This window comes from Limulus polyphemus, unplaced genomic scaffold (assembly GCF_000517525.1).
Source record: "Limulus polyphemus unplaced genomic scaffold, Limulus_polyphemus-2.1.2 Scaffold68, whole genome shotgun sequence".
In the NCBI taxonomy this organism is placed as follows: Eukaryota; Metazoa; Arthropoda; class Merostomata; order Xiphosura; family Limulidae; genus Limulus; species Limulus polyphemus.
The window spans coordinates 919,958-942,033 of record NW_013665678.1 but is presented as its reverse complement, the minus strand read 5'-3'; the positions used below and the strand labels follow the sequence as shown (position 1 = coordinate 942,033).

The following is a 22,076-nucleotide window of genomic DNA, read 5'->3' as shown; positions in this document are numbered from 1 at the left end:
TAGTTATCCATACTGTATTACTAGAAGTACAGGAAGACAGTAACACTGCATAGCATAGTTACCCATACTGTATTACTGAAGTACAGGAGGACAGTAACACTGCATAGCATAGTTATCCATACTGTATTACTGAAGTACAGGAGGACAGTAACACTGCATAGCATAGTTACCCATACTGTATTACTGAAGTACAGGAGGACAGTAACACTGCATAGCATAGTTATCCATACTGTATTACTGAAGTACAGGAGGACAGTAACACTGCATAGCATAGTTACCCATACTGTATTACTGTACCGTAAAGTCATTTTCTATGCGTACAACATATGTATTAGAATTGACAGAAAGTGGAACAAATTTAAAGGCAAACTTAGACAGATAAATACAGTACACACAGTTCAGGTAATAATAATACAGTACAGTACAATTCAGTAATAATATTTAATAATGTTTTTAATTGCGACACGGTCACAAAAAATATGCACTGTACATACAGTGTATGCATTTATAAAAAATACGTACTGTATTGCAATAATAATTGAAAAAAAATTAATATTGTTTGTGCACTCACCAATAATGAATGATAATAAAATGATAATGAAATTTGCTGTGCCATACGATGATGATGATAACACTAATGTACAGTATGGCACAGCTTAGCTGCTGCTTTACAGCACTTTAGGTAATTACTCCTCCTTTTCAGGCACTTTACCGAGCATTCGTTTTTATGACGTTATGACGCTAGCCCGGTATACCGGCATACGATGCGATAGGGTTAAGAGCCTAACCCGCGAATATGCGGGGCCGCGAATAGGGAACCGCGAACAGGTGAGGGTATACTGTATATCTTTTCAACAACAGTTAAAAATAACGTACCTATTCCAATTGTTTTGGTAAGGAAAACGAAAATTAACACAATAAATTATCGAAATAGAAATTAAATCTAAAAAAAAAATTAAAATCTAGTTACAATAAAAACTAGGGTTCTTCTTGGAAGACATTTTTCAATATTTTATCCACTGTTACTATCGCAAAATGAATCATTTGATCATACTATACTGTAGGTGTGTTCTACAAGGGTGTGAATAATAATAACCGAATGCATTTCGGGTGCAATAGAGCAAAGAAAAAAAAGATATTGATTTGTCATTTGTTTTACCAAGGGCATATATTAGTTCATTTGAAATAATAGCATTATTTGTGTATTTGCTCTTTTCACATCCAGTGTTTATGGAGCTTAATAAAGGGGAATGTAAATTGAATTACATCTGCGTACAAAGTTGCATACACATGAATCACATCTGCGTACAATGTTGCATACACACAATAAATCGACAAAAATAGCTATTGTTTCATTCCATGTTACGCTCAAGCAGTGAATTTGCTGTCACAATATCCCATAGCGAGGCGACGGCGATATTATTTTATAAATTTTCACGTTTGTGGTCAAATTCTAACATCGTTTGATGTGAAAAGAATTTTATTTATGGTCAAAAGATTTCAAAAAGTGCCTCAATATCGTTACGGTACGTTCCGCTATACGCCTCTAGCGGTTATTGTAACTATATTTCCGAGGTATCTACAACCTTAGTTGAAAAATGTCATTATCATACAACTGGGTTATCTGCAACAATTGCTGGAAAAATCATTACAACAATTCTGATATATCTGCAATACTAGATGGTATATATTTGTCATATCAACTGTAAAAAAAAATTGAGTGTTTCTGCTACATACCTATATTTCAACATGACTGCACATTAAGGGATGAGAAGTATGTTCGCCTGTCAACAAGGCGAACTGAAAACACGATTGCGTATAAGATAAGCCATATCGATTGAAAATACACATTTGCTTTTCATAGTGAAGGAGCTTTCATCATTTCCATATACTTGACGTTTAGTGGAAGTTCTGTTACGACACTGATTGATGAGTGATGTGAAATACCCTTTTTTAATACTTGATTAAAAGTTAAATGTAAAACTTTAATAAGAGATAAGCTCAGTCGTTGAACAAAAAACAACCGAAGATATTTTATAGATTAGTTCTAGGTATACATTAAACAAGTTCAGAATATTTTTATACTTTTATGTCCGACTTAAACATTAAAAACAAAATGTAGACTTTACAATTCTAATAGTATCTTTCTGCTCGATGATTAACCCTCAAGCAAACCAAACTGTATTATAAGTTCTCAATTCTCGATTTTTTTAAATGTGTTTTAATCTATTCGTTTCTTTTTTATCAGCAGTAGAGTCTAAAACAAAAAAACAATTAATTTTCAGTTTAGACGCGTGATTATTATATAACAAATTTTCCTGTGATGTAAATTATCAAGCTATTAGCTTAAAACGAGCCTAATACCTCAAATCTATGTTAACAAAACAATCCTAACACGAATAAATTAATAATTTTGGGTAATGTTTTCGGTACTGTGATTCTGTTCACTCTTTTTGGATCATTGTAATGTAATTCTGCTGCCTCTTGTCTGACCTAACTGAAATACCCCTGCTGTTCAGTGCCTGGTCTTGATTATGTTACAATACTGTCTTTTTCTGACCTCCACAATGTAGTATTGTTGCCATAAAATTGTTATATGTTATGTTTCTTGCTATCCTTTACTAAGTCAGAACTTTAATGTAACTTTATCATCTGTAACGTGTTGCGTTTTTGAATATGTAAAAATATACAGTTTTATATGGTTTCAAGTAAAATTGTGGCACTTTATATTTGAGTGTAAGCTGCAGTGAGCAGATTATAACTATTTAGTAGATTATTCAGCTCCTTGTTTCCATATACGAAAGCAGTCAATAAAAATATTTTCCAAAATCAAGTTGATTTCATTACGTTAAATTTTTGACCTCAATTATTTTATATAAATTCAGCATAAACAACTATGAACCCTTCTTTTTTTACAAATCACTTAACTTAAGGTAAATCATCTTCGTTCATCAATGACAAAATTAAGAAATATTTTCTTTAACAATGTTACTGGTGAATTTCCATATTTGTTATTGTTACTCTTTCTTTTCACTTGATGTTTCTGTATACTTAACTGTACTGGTACAACTGAAACCTTCCTTCATTAAAATAACGTTTTTTTTAATTATTTGTTGAGCAAGAAGAAACATACTAAGCACGTTATATTTGGCATGAAACATGAAAACACAAATCGCCGTCATTTAATTTGTTTATTTTGTTTGAAGTTAAGCACAAAGCTACATAATGGACTATATGTGCTCTGCCCACCATCGGTTTCTAACGTTGTAAGTCCGCAGACATACCGCTGTGTCACTGGAAGACCCATCGTTTAATCATCGCAATGTCAAGGTATTAAATAAATGTCAAAAATGATTATTTCCAAAGCAATCATTTAAAAAAAGAAAATATTAAAACATAATAAATCACTATACGTTGCCAAGAATGCACCAAATATTATATACTTTCTAAAAATTTCAAAACTTAATTCAAAGATCAGATATCAGACATCATCCTCAGTGGTATATCTTTTGTTTTTAAACAAACAACATATTTAGAATTTAAAAGATCCCTTGTATTTAACAGCACTGAAAAACAAAGGAACGTGGATCACCTTGGGGCACCAGGACGATCTACATAGAGGCTTGCAACAAGTCGTACTCCAACTAGGGCAAACAAAGTTCGGCATTTAATGTTCAGTTAATATATTTTAATATTTGAATTTTCATAAATTACCGAAAGATTCAATTTACCCTTTTCTTCGGTTAGTTAGGTTGTTTGTTTGAGCGCAAAGCCACATTGGGCTGTTGATTGTGACTACCGCGAGGAATTTAACCACGGAGCATATCTTTGTACATCCGTAAACTTAACGTTTATCTATTGGGGACTTTTTATAGGTTCAGTAAAGAAACAGCATATTGGATTCATATCGCTAATGATAAACTGTAATTGCTACAACTTATGGCTAATGTTTTAGGTTAAAGATGTGTTGCTGTTTAAACAACTTTCCAACGAAGAAGATGGAGTTAAGAATAGATATATTTAAAATGAAATGCCACAAACATTTCTAGTAACTAATGAGTATCTTATTAAGTCTTGTGTAAATGAGACTTATAAATCCAAGTGCTTGGATCAACTGGAAACCCGTACTCTTTGTTAACGAACAAGATTAAGGGTAAGTGTATATGTGAAAGAAAATCACAGTAAGTATGGAAAGATTACAATACAGGGGCAGATGCGAATATGACTTTATTTCACTTTTATCTTTTTAACTAAACACTTAATGTCTTACACAGAATGAAAGATAATAATTATTTTTGTTTCCATGTTTCAAACTGTGTATTTGTAAAAAAGGATAAAAAGTGTAGGGTATTGTTCTTTAATATCCCATCGTAATGATGTTTTGCATGAATAAAGTAATACATCATTTAGTTCAATTGAAACCTGTTGTGTAAATTTGAAAATCCGTGCCTTTTATAGTATCTATGTTTTTACTAATTTGTACGGTTTTGTTTCAATGTTTGTATGAAGAGTGATACTTAACAGAAACTGACTACGTAACATTAGAGTAAAATTTATTGAAAACGTAGAGTTTGTAATATCACGAAATTCTCTTTGTTAGTGACCAGAAAATTATTTTTCATATATATATATATATGTTTTATCTTTAAAAAACAAAAACTTCCAATTATATATTACTTACATGGGAAAATCCAAACAAGATATAAATTGAATTTCTTTCTAGAAAACAGCTTAGACTTAAAATGTGAACTATGTTCAATATCCGATTACAAAGAATAATAACATTCCTAGTTTTCTCTTTTCATGATTAGCAAACGTAAGAAAAGTCAACTTTTCGATTTTTTTCGGTAATTAGTAAAGAAAAACGAATAATGCAGAAAAAATAGATTGTTTTTGAATTGCTAACTTATAATTAACGACATTTTTGAACATTTTAATACGTGCTTTCTTACTTTGGAATTAAAAACAAACAAACTTGTCTATACAAAGAATAATACCAGGGCTTTCATAAAAACAACAACAACTTAACTCCAAGATAATATATCATTGAATATAGTGCACTTGTGTTCTTAATGATGAAGTGGCGTGGTACAACAAAATTAGAACAACAACAGTCAGAACTAGTATAGGGAAATTAATAAGTTTGTAATTTGACTGTCTGGCTACACAATGGGCTATCTGTGTTCTACATACTGGGATTATAACACTCGAGTTTTATCATTATAAGACACGAGGAGTTTAACTGTTTGGTAAAAAGAATGTTTGGAGCATAAGAACTGTGGTGTTATGGTTCTAGAACTAAACTTGCTGGTAATTACGTTTCAATAATAAGTTGAAAATCGAATATTTGGATGGTGGAATAGAATTCAAAAGCATGCGACTCATAGAAAAACAACTGAACATGAATTCATTATATAGTTTGTTTGCACGAAAATGCGACACAAATGCAGTATATACTACTTGTACTGAATGAAAAAATAAGAAGATAAACTGAATAATACAATTTAGGTAAGTTAAAATAAAACTGAAAAAACTTAAATTAAATGTAACTGAACTAAACCTGAGATAAACGGAAAATCAAACAGAAGAGGCAAATAAGAAAATATAATGATTAGCTAGTAACACAAAGAACAATGATAATCATGTTTCTTGAAACAGTATTCCACCTTTGAATTCTATATAAGAATTAACGAGAAAACCAGGCTAAGAATCTACATTGTTTTAGGGATTCTATGATTTAGCAATCACAGTTAAGTTTCCTGAAATTAACCTGTTACACACCGTCGCGTAAATGTAGTTTCACACTATTAAAATGTCAGTCATCAACACTCAACATTGTCGTATGATGGTAAAGACAATCTGGAGTGGCACCCACCACATAGGCTACAAAAATAAGGACATGTTTGCAAGTACTCTAGCAGACTTTTTTATTCCAATACAGCATACAAACAATTAAAAAAAATAATAGATTCATATACTATTAACCACAATCTATAAAGAAGTAGTGTTCATGATGTAAAGCTCACTTCTTTATACTAACTTGCCCTCGAACTAAATTAACTTTAAACCTTAGTTTACAAATCCATTTAACGTGAACTTGCCACGAAAACTCAGTTCTAGAATAGACAAGACAAAGCAAAAGCTCAAAAGCTGAAACTATTACTACCATAGAAAAAATCAAGTACACTAAAATCTTTAAAGTTATGAAATTATAATACATAATATCATATAACAACATACAAAATGCATCAAAAATAGTTAAACTGATATACAGAGGTAAAAAACTTACACATCATCTGAAATACCCTGAAATATGATTAAATCTGCATCTTCACCAGATATAGTACTCAGAATAAGTTAGCAAAAAGAAGTTTTTGGAATATACTTCTTTTATTTAATCAATTTCCTCTAATGATTTTAAGTGAGATGGCCATTACATAGATGACCTATTAGCCACAGTCTGAACTAATGTTTATTGGTAGATAAACTTCAGTGCATCTGGAAAAGTAATTTATCATGACAAGCACATATTGATTACAATTTTCTGTTTCAAAGAGTAATACACCAATATCTAAGGCTTTCCATTGCAATGATAAGCCCACATCTCTCTTCTAGGACTTTCCCTTAGCTTCTTATAGTATGTATATATTGCTTGCATCATTTCTCCACGTCCTTCCATGAATGTAAACATTATAACAATTTCTGTGTCCTTTAATTCATGAATCAAATAATGTTCAAAATATTTCCTGTCTTAGAGCCATAAGGAACACCAGTTACAGAAAAGTATGGACTGTACAATAGTAAACAACAACACCTAAAATAGTATATAGGACCTGAACTAGATTTGGATCATTCAGTTGTTTATCTTGAAGATCCTGAGCTGTTAACTATGGCATTCATCCGCTATCACTATACTTTTCTGCTAGGTAGGTTAGATATCACGGCCGCAATAGTGGCTTTCACAGAAGCATCATGTTCTAAATAAGGGCATTCAAAGAATGACCTTCTTAACTTACCCCTTAAGCAGCACATTCTGAAATCCATCTAATGTGCGAAGATGACGGTTTTTCAATGCCCTGTTATGTCCTCTTATTGAGTAGCATGAACATCCATTTTATTCTCTAGCTGCTTGAGGTGTGTGATGATTGAATGCATAGGTCATGGAAACAAATTCTTTCACTTTTCCAATTGGAAATCCTTCTTGATTATATTGCATACTGTTGCTTGGGACAGATGGACAACTTTTGTGTTCATGGATTTTCACCTATTACAAGCTGCCACTCTTTGTTTACTATGGCTGGGGCACAACTTATTGCAGGTCTCTTTCTGATGCGCCAAGGTGATCCACATTCCTTTGTTTTCAAATGGCAATAAGTACAAGGGATCTTGGAAATTCTAAATTCCTGATTTGAATACATCTTTATGATATAATTGTATGGATATTTTGCATCAGAAAGGGCTGTTATATACCCTTCCCATATCAATTTGTGACGCTATCATATTATTTACATAATGCCAAATAAAATTAAAAGTAGTTCTAATACATTATTTTCATTTGCAACTTTATATATATATATAGCTTTGGTTATGACGTAATTTGCTGATTTGTATATTGAAAATTGTTTTAATATAATTTACTCAGCCCTGTAGTTGATTCATGACAGAGGCTGAATGGCATAATGCAGCTTGTCAGTAAGCAGGTGCCAAGACTAAAGTTTTCTACAAGTGATCTTCCTATAAAGAATCCGGGTATTTATCTGCTTAAGGGAGCGGAAATTGTCAATACACACCACCGTTTTCACTTACCTAAAGTTAACACCAAAAGTTGGTGTACAATTATTTTTATTCACAATCAGTACTGGTGACAATTACTCCATCCTATAGCATCCAACATATTGGTGACTTGGCACAGGATTTCTTTATGGGGCTTCATTACCGGTATCTATATTATGAAGATTTATGTTTAATTTGACCAGATGGCCATATCTGATCCAACAAATGCATTAGCGTACTCTCTCTAAATCTTTTTGAATTCTTGCTAATATGTATCAAGATTATAAGCACAATTTCCAAACAGTAGCTGTAGATGCTTTAAAACCATTTGTTTGTGCACAATCACTGTGCAATTGAAGCAACAAACACAATACAGATAGTTCTACCAAATTCTCCTCCACAAACCGTGCTGATTACCATTTCAGATAGTAACATTAAATGCGTCTATCCATAATCACTTGGGCCCGGCATGGCCAGGTGGTTAGGCCCGGCATGACCAGGTGGTTAGGACGCGCGACTCGCAATCTGCGGGTCGCGGGTTCACATACCCGTCCCACCAAACATGCTCGCCCTTTCAGCCGTGACGGTCAATCCAAATATTCGTTGGTAAAAGAGTAGCCCAAGAGTTGGCGGTGGGTGGTGATGACTAGCTGCCTTCCCTCTAGTCTTACACTGCTAAATTAGGGACAGCTAGTGCAGATAGCCCTCGTGTAGCTTTGCGCGAAATTCAAAACAAACAAACCATAATCACTCACTAATACTGGAATAAATGATAAATTTGTAGAAATTAATGTATGAGTGATTATGGCTTAGTGTTTTATGCACAGATCCTGTTATTGCATCAGCAGGTGGTAACCATTGTTCCTAGACATATGGTTTGTCAGCATTTCAAATATTTTTAAAGCAGCATGCAGTTCACCTGTTCCACTGGTTATGTTCGTAGACATCATACGCTAAGAAAACATCTGAAACGCCTTTGTTAGAAAACAAGAAATCTGACATGACTATTTTTAGATGTGAAAATAGTGCAATAAGAAATAGAGTTGAACTTATATGCTCACTTTCAACTGATCCCCATTAGCAAGTTGATAGTTACTTACCTTGTTATTCTTGATACTAATAAACTTTGAGCAAAGTCTTGGCAGCTTCATTATCTATGAATAACTCAAACGTACCTTCATGTATTCACCTAAGCATATATGAAATTGTTTCTTGATACATATGCTAAGTGGTACATCCCACCTTTGGATCCAAAATGGACACTGTACCATTTACACTCTAAGATTTGCTAGTTAAATCTGGTTTGAGTAGCAGCTCCGTAGCCTGTCTGAACAGTTGGGTCATAGAAGACCTTTCAATACATGTCTTATTAATATGTAGAACAGGGTAGAATTTCATTTCCAGTGCCGTAACAGAATTATTAGTACAGCAGGATCAGAAATATTTACATTTCCCTGTGTATTTGGTTGGATCAAATAAAACTGAAATTCAATGTATGATGGTACTTGCAGTAGAGAAGCTTTTGGTTTGTTGTGAGCCTTATAAGGTGATGAAGCTTTAGGAAGCCATCCAAAAGTGAGCCTATCACAGCCATTATTGCAAGAAACCTTCTATTTAACTTGTTTGAGGTGGCAACATTATAGTTGCAGATATGATTTTAGACTGGGATATGGTTCAGACGGATATATCATGTCTCTCACAACTGGCAGAAACTCGTTAAACGTACCTACAACGATATCCTTATGATTTGCTGAAGCCATGCCAGGATATGTCTTCCTTTACAGCCAGTGCAAATTATCAAAGATCCGTGGCATCAAGCTTTTAGTTTCACTTGATGATAAGCTTGGTTTTCTATCCTTTAAAATTTCCTCTAAAGCTTGCAAAAAAGGTTATCTAATCTACAAATATGGTCAGAGTCAAAGTTCTCATTAACAGCAAGCACTGGATCATCAGACTCAGCAAGAGTTGCTGCATCATCTGACTCATAGACCAAGCAGTCCATGCAACCACTTGCTGGAACTTCTGGAGAAACCAGTCCAGATTCTCCTTTTCTAAATCTTTGGACAATGGTTGGCTTATCTGTTTTGCCTCATTACCCTATGCCTGAGATATTGGAGGCAGCCATACATCATTAACTAATTAGTTATGCCATATTGGTGGACCTAATGAGAAGAAAGTGCAGTCTATGGCCATGATCCATAAATCTGACGTTTGATTGAAGAGTGGAATGATACTGAACCAAGTGTCTTGCCAATCTATTTTGATAATCACTCAATATTTCAAGTTGGTAGATCATGTTTACTGTTCATGTCCTACTTCATGTTTCAGACACATCTACATAGTGATGATGGCCACATGTCAACAGTTGAATAGTGAAAAAAGACCTAAAAAAGACCCAGCTCTTTATAAAACATTTAATTTAATATTGAAGCTTATATTGTTTGCGTTCTATTAAATCTGAGCATGATGACAAGTTAATTATCGCTGAATTGGCCAAAATGTTTTAAAAGTGATTACTATGATAAATATTATCAATTTTCAAAGCAGAAATTGAGTTTTCAATCTTGAATTGATAGCTTTTTTTTTCTCAGACCATTCCAATAAATAAAATGTTATTTTTAAACATTGCATTCCATCATCTAAGTAGAGTCTAGCGAAATGTGTTTTTGGTGAGCTTACTTACATAGACTCTTCAACGAACTATAAATATTACTCCCTAAGAAAAAAAAGTGTGAAATTACACCTTTAGAGTTGTAGTGTGCTGATACAAAAGCTACACCATAATAAAAAAAAAAAACGTTACTTTTCGAAACGTTTCTTGTTACATGTTAAGGTCAAGCAACGGATTCACCTGGTGATAATATTGGCAAGGATGACCGGGTTTAATATACTACATTTATGGAAGTAAAATGCACTAGTTAAAGACATACATGCAATATTCGTATATGCAGATGCATCTACTTATTTGCACATCTGGCTACTCCAACTGATAATACGGATTTTTTGGGAAAACATTTTATTAACTATCTCGAAGAAAATCCTTTGACACTCTTCTAAATTTATTGATTAGACCCGAGTGTCACGAAAGCTCAAGATCATTTATCAACCTGAACTACCCTTTCAATAATACTGATGTTTTGTCAGAATGTACTTGACATCAATGTAATGCTTTTACCGTCTCGCAGTTATTCAAAAAGATGTATGGTATATTGTATAATATACAACTAAATATTTCCTACATTATTTCTCCTTTAGCGATGACTGCTCAAATTTAATGGTCGCTTAGGTTCTGTACACAATATATTATGCATTTCGACCACCAAGGTCAATCTTATTATCCACCATCCATTATATTATCTTTTGTACTTCTTGTACAGACGTTTCACCAGCCACTGAATTAAAAAAAATCCTTAGTTACATTAAAATTTCGAACAACTAAAAAAACTGTATGTTTACTTACGTGGCAGGCATTGTTGGCAACATCGCTCAAGGCACTAATCCACCTATATGAAAATATAATAATAATAAACATTATAACGCATAAATTAGACCGTCTTGAAGAAGAATGTTAATCTCCATAATCTTGAAGGTATTCAGCTTTCTGTTTTTGGTTTTTCATGTCTTGCAATGTGATTCTTTAGTAACCTAGATAATTCTTAAAGAAAATTATTGAACTATATAACTTTTAAAAATATCCTTTGTAGCTCATTTTCAACTTAATATTATCTTCTCATCAGGTATTGGATAGGATGATTAAATGAAGGTATATACTAACTCTAGATTGATCATATTTATATCACAGGACGAAATAAAAGATCCTTTTCGAAAAAAAGAAGTCAAATTATAAATATTTTTAGGATATATTTATTTCATAAGTAGCTTTATATATTAAGTAGTTGCACAGAGCAACGTCTGACGCTTCAGAAAGTTCACTATTGAATATTAAAATTCTTTTAGCTATCTATAACACTGTATACTTTATATAATGAAAAGGGAGTATGACTAGGTTCGAAAAGCAAAATACTGACATGTCATTAGTTTTCACTAAACATTTTAAAGAAATAGGGCTTTAAGCATCCATTGGTAGCATATAATTTTCTCTACATGTTTACCTGGTCGCAGTCTCTTCGTCGTCAGCAGCAAAGTACAGATGCGGTAGACCATGTCTTGATACTCGGAAGGCGTTAGGAGAGCCTGAACCTGGAACCCTGGTGATGACGTGGTTATGGAGCACAAGAGCCCCTGCCAAGTCTGACGCCTGAAACACAACTACTTTATTTCATATTCTTTTTTTTTTACTTTAAGAAAAAGTTATTAATTTCAGTTGTGCAAATAGTATCCCATTCCTACGATCCGAAAAAGATATTTAATTTTAGGTTTTGGTACAAAATATACCTTTCCTCCTTTTGATAGTTCTTGTTTTGCAAAAAGAAAGTAACTAACCCTAAAAACTGTGGGAAAGGTAAGTTTTGTTTTGTAATTTAACAACTCTTTCCATACCTTAAGGGTCTTGTACCAATACAAACAGTTATCAGTTTTAAGGACAAACCACCGTCTACACCACCGCCTGGTGTCACCACCGATGCTCAGTCTTTGGAGAAATCCTGAGAGTAGAGGGTGCTGGGAAGGTTGTTGCTCAATAGGTGCTAACAGGTGGCATGTACGAGCCAATTCTAAGGATAAGGTCTCACAACCTATAAATCAAAAACTAGTGGTTGATATATATTTGCCTTACTAATGAAAATAAAAATAATTCAAATTAAATATTAACTAAATATAGCATAAAGGAAATGTAAATAAAATAGACATTAGTTTAAAGTTACTGAATGCAATGATGAGAATGTTACAATGTTGAGAGGTTACGAGATATTGTGACGGATTTACTATCATATATCTATTTTAACATCATTGTTTGTTTAAATTAAATTTATATTTAGACATGTACATAACTTATGCTGTTAAATCTGTATTGCAAATTTCCCGCCTATTCAATAAAATTTTAGACAATTTTCGAGTGTAAGAATAAAAAAACATATTTGTGTGTGCATAAACACTGGTGTATCGTTTATAATGTGGCCTGAGCTGAAATTTCGAGAAACTCTCCTCACGCCTATAAATATGATCAACGCGATGCTCCAAAAGACAGTATATATTATTGGTTTGCTATAGTTGGTGTGCTATCTCCAAATTAATACGTAACGTATTATAATTTCTAATAGCCTGAAACTGAGTTAAATGATAATTTATATTTAGAAGTTAAATAAATGTCGATATGTATCCAATTTATGATACTTGCCAACAAGATTGATACACATAGTCTTTTTTAATACAAATATATTTTAATATATAAACAATAACATAATTTACAATAACGGTTATTACAAATAATGATCTATGTACAAAAGTTTTACAAACTTACAAATAATATTTAGTCCTCTATCTGGCTGGAACTTCCTTGATATCTTATCGAGGGTTCACGATGAGCGAATTAATTTTGATTAAATGTATATATAATTCACTTAACAGAGATGCTAGCTAGCTATGTGTTCTTCGATCTTCGCCTGACACACGCCTATTTACCCACCGCTGCAATTATATAGTGTTTTCGTAAAAATACTAATGTCCGATGTGAATCCGCTAAAGTTAAATGGTTTGTAATGTTCAAAATTTATAAATGTTCATCATCAAATATCTGAAGTTCCCGATTAATAAGCGCTATAACAATCACTGTTATAGCTTTCGAAGTCTAATCGTCCGGGGTAAATTGTAATGCGTAACAATGTCGACTAACTTTTTTCTATTGTGTGACGAGACTATAAATTGTAAACTTAGTATTTTAGCAAAAAATTGTTCCCTCTAAGAATTATAAAAATACTAGAACATTATAGCAGTGTTGAATTATGTTTCATTATTTCCAATTAAACAACAACAAAAACCTCTTTGCTGAACTGGGTTACCTGTGTGCGCTGTTTTCACAACATCAGAATGTGAAGCCTCCAAAACTCTAATACCGTTGATGCTGATGATAATGTCACCCACTTCCAAGCCACAGTTATCAGCAGGTGTCCCTAGGACAAACATGAGGTTTAATTTAGTTGTATTCCAGAATAAATTAAATATCTAAAAGTTAACATTCGATTGTTTATAATCTAAACCAGGTAAAGTCTTTCATAATCTAGATTAAGTCAAACTTAGATCATACCAAATTTGAAAACAAAAATTTGGCTATTTTTGTTGTAAAAGGAGTCAAAAGGTAGTTTATTCGGGTGTTATATAATTCTTATTTTTAGGTTTTAGTCATTCCTAACTTAAATTGTCCCATTTTTGTCATCTTAGGTCTAAGAAGTATGAAAGACTTAATAGTCTGATTTCACCTAAATCATTATTTAAATTCTTAGTGATTAAGTACAACGTGATTGTTAATATACCAATTCTTATAAATTTATATGAAAAATCACTTAGATATAATACATACCATAATCTTACACAATCAGTGAAGAGACAAATATATATTTACTTGTATGTACACCAGAACTATTCAGTGTTCTAATATCTTAATATCACGCCTGGAAAAAAAAGTCTTCCATCATATATTTCTTTCTTGTATTTTCAACACTAAACTGACAACATAATTGTATTGTTGGAGGAAGACTGAAGAGAAATATACATCCATCTATCGTCAAAATATTTTTCTTAGTTTTGAATAACGTTGTATATGTTTGCAAATTCAACAGTCTTTTCAGCTTATGGCTTAATGGAACCTCATAACTAATAAGTCACGATCATGTACCCGAATTGTCTTATGTTTTGTTTAGTACAAAACAAATGTAATCTACCTAATTTAGAGCATGTGAACATCATTTATTATCTGGATCAGCTGAATTCATCACTTCAGATTAATATTTTATATATGACAAATACAGAAGTACGAGATTTCATGATAAAAACAACTTCGCAGTTCTGGCGTTTTTTTCAATTTGTTTTCATACAAGCAGAATTTGTTCCAATAAGCGGAGACAGCTGTTTGTCCGATCAACTTTATTATCCATTACTCTACGTATAATCGAATTCTTCAACTCTTTGAATTTTTCATCTTCGTTTGCTATTCTCTCCGAATACTGTAATAGTAATAGTTTTACCTTTTAATCGTTGTAAACATGGATTGTTCAAAACAGTTAAGTTTTACGCAAATTTTAGTGTATTGTGTCTTTGAAGTTTCTTTTCATGCTATTAATTATTATTAACTATGATCCTACAATGGTTCTTCGAGACTGCCAAGTCTGTGTGAAAAACTCAAGAACCTCAAATAGTATTTTGTAAAGAAAAGTAAAAAAGGGAAAACACATAAATAAAAACAAAACGCGCATAATCTCTCACCTAAGAGATAATATTACTGATAATCGAACTTTACAGACTGAAGAAAACTGTTATAGCTTGACGGTACAAGTTCTAGTTAGAGTATGTTACTTAATATCTTTGAAGTTCAAATTACTTAACCATTATTAGAATTATAAACCTGCTAAAACCCGCTCTTTTTGCTTGCATAATAGTTCAATACAATTTGAATTATGCTATTCTAGGGTTTTTATTATTACTAATTTAAATAAAATGTTACCCCATAAGGATCGTTATCACATAAAGATAACAAAATACCAGTTCATATGTAGATAAGATATTAACATTTATTTTATTGTTACGTTACATTTACTCTCTATGTCTTCAAATAATAAATTTAATAAAGCCGTCTAAGTGGCGAAATACTGATAGTTTATGTATAAGAGGTGAGCGATGGTGAGTATATTACTGGATGAAGAGGTAGGTGGCCATTAAAGAATTAATTTTATTTATTACCTTCAGTAGTATATCATCGCTTTTATATTTCATTAGATGCCATAACTGGCTATAAACTGTTTAGCAATTTTAGGCGAAGAATGTTGTTAGTTTGAGCTCCGTATCAAAAGTTATAGCTTCATTTCACATAAGATATAGGTTAAAATTGACGGTGTACCCTCATTGCATATACTTCTGTTGCTAGGATACATTTCACCAACTTTATACAATCTTCACTATTTGTTTTTGACCTAGTTTTTGAAATTAAGATACACATACAAATATATAGAAGAATGTTGTTGTTTTTGATAATTAACCAATGCTTAAGCATCAAATATAATGAAGCATTTTGTTTTGCAGTTATCTCATTGTACATATCTGAAGAGTACTACACATAATGGCCAAGTGGTTAAGGCGTTCGCAATCTGCGGGTACCGGGTTTGAATCCCTGTCCCACCAAACATGCTCTCCCATTCAGCCGTGTGGATGTTATAATGTAACGGTCATTCCCACTTTTCGTTGGTAAAAGAGTAACCTAAGAGTTGGCGGTAGGTGGTGATGACTAGCTGCCTTCCCTCTAGTCTTACACTGCAAAATTAGGGACGGCAAGCGCAGATAGCCCTCGTGTAGCTTTGCGCAAAATTCCAAACAATCTACTCATAATGCTTCAGAGGCTAAAAAGGTATAAAAACATTATTTGCAAGATTTATTTTAGTTTTTTATATTAAATAATAAAGATTCTCATTAGAAGTTAACTGTTTTCTCACGACAAGTAAGAGAACATATTTTAGTACGAAGTAGGTACTGCTTCTCATTCCTATAAATATGTGTTTTCAGGTACCCTCATTCAGCAAAGACGTATATTTAATAGTTAATAATCAGAAACTAGTGACGATTTCTTTGTATACCATATGGAGATCAATTTCATACATAGAATTTTCTGGGAAATTTTTTTTATGTGTTCTTTACTTTATCACTATGAAACATGCTGTTTATCAGAATTTCAATAAAAAAGTGTCATTTTCAACTAAAACAGTTTACTAAATATTTTATTAGAGTAATATTTCTCCAAAATTTCAAAATTTGCAGGTTATTTTGATATCATTTTTATGATTGTCCATGTAATTATTCAAATACGTTTACGGGAATGTTACAGAAACGTTCATTCTCAAATCAATTATAAATATTCGTAGGATTCAAATCGATATTTGATATTACCCCAGATGATAATTTTATATGAATAACGAAAATCAACAAGATTTTACTGATTTCAGTTTTATCTATAATTATCATATTTCATATTTATTTTATTTCGATTTTTCGTGAAACATGTAGAATGTTTTATTATCAAAGAATGAATCATCTTATAACTTGGTCTTAAGATCTATAATACTTTTTGAAGGTTTGATAGTTTATCTGATGTAATTTTGTTTATCAGTACTCGTTTAGTACTTTCTTACAAACGTACTTTAAACTGTCTCTATTGCGTCTTAGTTTTTATTTTATCTTACCATTATTTGTTTGTATACTATTTAAAAATATTCTTATATCTTAGTATGAGTTTTTGGTTAAAGTAAAATTTGTTTTTTACAGTGTTTCAAATATTTTTTACACTTTTATACATTTAGTTTGTTTTCCACTTAAACTTTTTGTTAGGTACTTCTTTTAGATTTTAAAGGAAAGAAAAATAACTTATTTTTTGTATTTCATTTGGTTACTGCACACAAGACAATAATTAGGTAAAATCTAACTATTTGAAACTAATTTTTCTTAACATAGTAATAATGTATGTCGCCCTAAAAGTAAAATAAAACATATTTGCAATCAAAACCTTTAAGAATGATTTTATTACAACCTATTATTTAGAGGAATAAAAAAGTACGTGAAATATGGAAACTGATTGCTATGAAGCTTTCGTTTGTAATTAAGCACAAAGCTACACAATGGGCTATCTGTGTTCTGCCCACCACGGGTATCGAATCCGGATTATAGCGTTACAAGTCCGCAGACATACCGCTGTGCCACTAAGGTGTTGGGATGAAGCATCATAGACGTAAATGTGAATATAAAAATTCCAACAGAAGTGTGATCTGTTAAAAAAAGCATTTATCTCAAAAGTATGACTTGCTGGGTTTTCGTGATTCTCCTGAACTGAACGGGCTCATAACAAATCTAAATAGCTTCACCATATTTGTAAGCCACCAACCGGCCATTATTCCCATAAGTGGTGGGTAAATTTTCAATACAAGCATTTATCCAATGTTATAGGTAACATTATATTTTTTCATATTACAAACATTCAGAATTGCATGGTGAGTGAGAAATAAGGAATTCTTTGATAAATTTTGGTAGGGTTTTAGCAATAGAGAATTTTCATATTTAGCAAATTTTGTTAAAAACTTACACACTTAGTCTGTGGCAGTCGTGAGTAAAACAGTAACATTGTTTATTGCTGAAATGAATGTGAAATGGACGGCTATGCCTACTAGAGAAATATATTTGGTGACATGCAATCTACTTATGAATCACAAACGTACATGTAATAAGGAAACTGACTGATAACAAGCATAACATAAGTAAATGTGAATATAACACTGAAAAATTTGAAGAGAAATGTTACTTGTTAAAAAAAGTATTCATTCCCAGGTCATGACTTGATGGGTTTTCGTGGTTCTCCTGAACTGAACGAATTCATAACAAATGTATATAGACTCATTATATTTGTTTATTGCTTTTTTATTATGATAAATGATGGAATGAAGCTTGTTCACATTAATATTAGAAAAATAATATCCCTGTAGACTATTTATCACCTGGTTTAATTAGCAGACAAAAGGAAATCCATTTACTTTTCATCTACTTATCTTGAGAAAGCCATAACGTTTGTAATACCAATATGAACTTCAGAGTTAATGTAGCGTAAAAAGTAATTTATTGCAGAGAGCTAACTGTAAGGAATGTTTTTAAATAACATATTGATTTAAACTACCGCATTCTACGTTTGCATTGTTATCTGCTTTAGTATCCTAAGTTATGAAAGTCCGGCGCCATGACACATACTACATTCTGTTCTTTTGTATACACTAAGTTTCTTTCTGTATTTATATTTAATGTATGATTAAAAACTTTAATGAACACGTATACAGCATCGTTTAAAAATTCAAAGTGGTTAGCACAGGTTTAAAGAAAAATTTCCACTTTATTCGAACCGTTCTGAAGAATAATGTATGTTTTTAGTGAGAATTTGTTTTATTATAGTTTACATTGAAGCTCGTCAACAAATGTAGCAGAAAATATTTTCTGGCCATGATATTATTTCTTATTTTATTTTTTCTTATAGTTTTATTTTATTAGTTTATAATATATATATACCTTATAATCGATAAGAGTGTATTTTAAAGTAGTATTAACACACAAAAAGTTAGATTCTGCTCTTTCCCAGACCTTTATGATCTATGCACAACGTTGACTCATATTTTTCTTGCGCAGAAGCTTCTGATAAGAAGCATTTATTACCCTTTCCAAGTATTTTGTGTAGTTAAGACTTTTTATGCAAAATTAATAAAAGCTAGTATTGGTTCATCACTAGTTGCTTGAAGAGTTGATGTTATTCAAACAGAGATTACTTCAAAGATTATAATCATCCAATCACTGATTCACATCAAGAGTTCTCAATAATCAATCACTGATAACATCAACATTAACAGTAATCAATCACTGATAACATCAACATTAACAGTAATCAATCACTGATAACATCAACATTAACAGTAATCAATCACTGATAACATATAGAGTTAACATTATCTAATCTCTTAATACTTCTAACATTATCAAATTACTGGTTACTGCACGAGCTGCGTTATCCAGTGACGGACCACATCAAATGCCTACAGTATCCAATCACTGAATAGATTATGGTCTAATATTATCCGACTACTAAATATATTAAGAGTCAATAATTATATTAAGAGTTAGTGTTATCCATTCGTTGATTATATTAAAATATCACATTACTCAATCGCTGATTTCATTAAACAATCACAAACAAAACGCTGATTACGTAACAAATCACATTATCTAATTACTTATTCCATTAAGAGGTTACAATGCTTCTCCTCATCTATATCAAAGAATCTCAAGATATGGTGATAACTCACCTTGTTCAATTGCAGAAACAACAACAGGGCGACTTCCATGGATACGAAACCCAAACTCTCCATTGTCTCTTTGGATAGTTACTTGTTTGTCAACTTCTGTAGATAAATATGAATTGTTAGTATAGACTTAAAAAGGTTGTTTAGATACCCCCATAAACAATACTTTTACACCACAAAAAGAGCTTGTTTGCTAACATTTATATCACATCTATATGGTTAGAAGAAGAATCTACGACAATATGTTTATATAATGCAAAAGATAAAGAAACTTTTACTCGTTTTCTAGCATACACTTCTTTGACTGCCAACATTTATTACGATGTCTATAATGATAAACAGAAAGTAACAATTATTTGTTTGACACCATGTATTACCATTCAGTAGCATTAATAAGGAAACAGAGGAACAGTTACTTGACTATCAGCATTTATTATTGTGTTTGATGTTAAAAGGAAAGAACTGAATTCTTATTCATCGCATTTATTGATGATTAGAGAAAAACAAAACAAATAGTTGGTTGAAAATATTTATTAAAAATTACGAAAGAAAGAATTATTTGTTTGTCTATATTTAGTACAAGCTGAAATACCTGTCAGCTAATGGGGAATATTTAAACTTAATTAAAACAATGTAAGTTTAACAGCAATCATATATTTCAAGGTAATATTTTGATTTTTTTTGAATTTCGCGCAAAGCTACACGAGGGCTATCTGCGCTAGCCGTCCCTAATTTAGCAGTGAGAAGGCAGCTAGTCATCACCAACGGCTGAAAGGGCGAGCATGTTTGGTGGGACGGGGATTCGAACTCGCGACTCTCAGATTGCGAGTCGAGCGCCTTATCCACCTGGCCATGCCGGGCCTTCAAGGTAATAACTTGAACATAAACTTTATCTCAAAATTTTGAAAGTATAAAAAAAGCTTCTTCATAAACAACATTTGCAGATTGCTTTCCGTCTACCAACAAATGAAGATTTTGAGGTGATCCCACCCTTGAACACCCTACATCTCATTGACCGTGAGAAAAGCATGGATTGTTTGAGAAACAATCCAGCAACTTTCATAATTTGATCTTGAATCCCTTTAGAATATTCAACATTGTCTAAAGCGTCAACCTGCTAAAATTGTTTGAGATTGGCTGGGAGTAATTAATCAACAGGGTTAAGTTCAATTTTTACCCACTAGGACATTCCCCATGTTCAAAGTGTTTACATACAAATTTTGGTTAAGATTGACCCAATAGGCTCGGAGGAGTTATGGTGAAAACAAACACACATTTCGTCTTTATATATATAGATTATGTCTATAAACTTAAAAGGAAAGAAACTATATATTTGGACAATTTTTTAATAGTATGTCTATGACGCTAAAACGAAAGAAAGGGTTAACATCTTTGATAAGCATTATGTTAGACTGCAGGTGTTTTATTATTTACATTCAACTTAATTTGTACGTTATAGATTTCAAATCAAAGAGGTGTCTAAAAATAGCTTTTCATATCCATCTTTTGTCTTCATAAACATTATGGCTATTAGTTGCCAATGATTCTCCAGCTTTCTATGTATAAACCGTAGTTAAACGAAAGAGTTATTTGTTTGATAATACTTATTATTATATCTATAACCTTAAAGAAAGAAACAGTTTTTTCAATATTGATTACACTATCTCTATCATGAGGAATTACCTATTTACTAGCATTTTATTACTATATCACTGGAACCGATATTTATTTACTAATTATTGCAATGCTTATAATGTTAAAATTTGTAGAACAATTACTTTTTTGCCAACATTTATCTTTAAGTTTATAATGTAAAAAGGAAAAGAATTGCTAATTGTTTGATAACACCATTAAGCAAGTATCTATCATATTAAAGAACGCTTAAAAATTTTCTTTTCTAACGTATATGAATATTTTTAAGTCTAAGATATATAAGAGAAAAACCTATACCTGTTGGTTGCCATGATAATTCACATGAGGATTGTACATGACAATTCGATGACTCTTTTGAATCGAATTGTGCATTTTTTAACATTTAATTTGCTTATTTACCTAGCCTATTCAACAACCTCTCTAAACTTTGTAAATTCGTGAAATTCGCTGATGTAACAAACTAAGCTGGTTTTTCACATTCTTAAAACACTCCACTGTTCCACGAACGATTCGCGTTTTCCACACTGGAGAATAGATTTTATTGTAAAAGAAACAACTCAAAGCGGGAACAGCTTAATTTACGATAAGTATCTCTAGATCTCTAGATTCTCCTGACTGCATAACGGTTTGTTTGTTTGAAATTAAGCACAAAGCTACACAATG

The 22,076-nt window shown here is 32.0% G+C and overlaps 1 protein-coding gene across 1 annotated transcript in view; it reads right to left on the bottom strand.

Annotated features, from left to right (window-relative positions):
- The window catches only part of LOC106465477 (serine-rich adhesin for platelets-like), a 180,767-nt gene that overhangs the window by 9,761 nt on the left and 148,930 nt on the right, over positions 1–22,076 (bottom strand). Inside the window, exons 6-10 of the mRNA XM_022393806.1 lie at positions 19,764–19,859; positions 13,731–13,841; positions 12,274–12,467; positions 11,886–12,031; positions 11,234–11,276 (exon numbers count right to left, since the gene is read on the bottom strand). Of these exons, the coding sequence (XP_022249514.1) occupies positions 11,234–11,276; positions 11,886–12,031; positions 12,274–12,467; positions 13,731–13,841; positions 19,764–19,859 (590 nt within the window). The remainder of the gene's footprint in view (positions 1–11,233; positions 11,277–11,885; positions 12,032–12,273; positions 12,468–13,730; positions 13,842–19,763; positions 19,860–22,076) is intronic.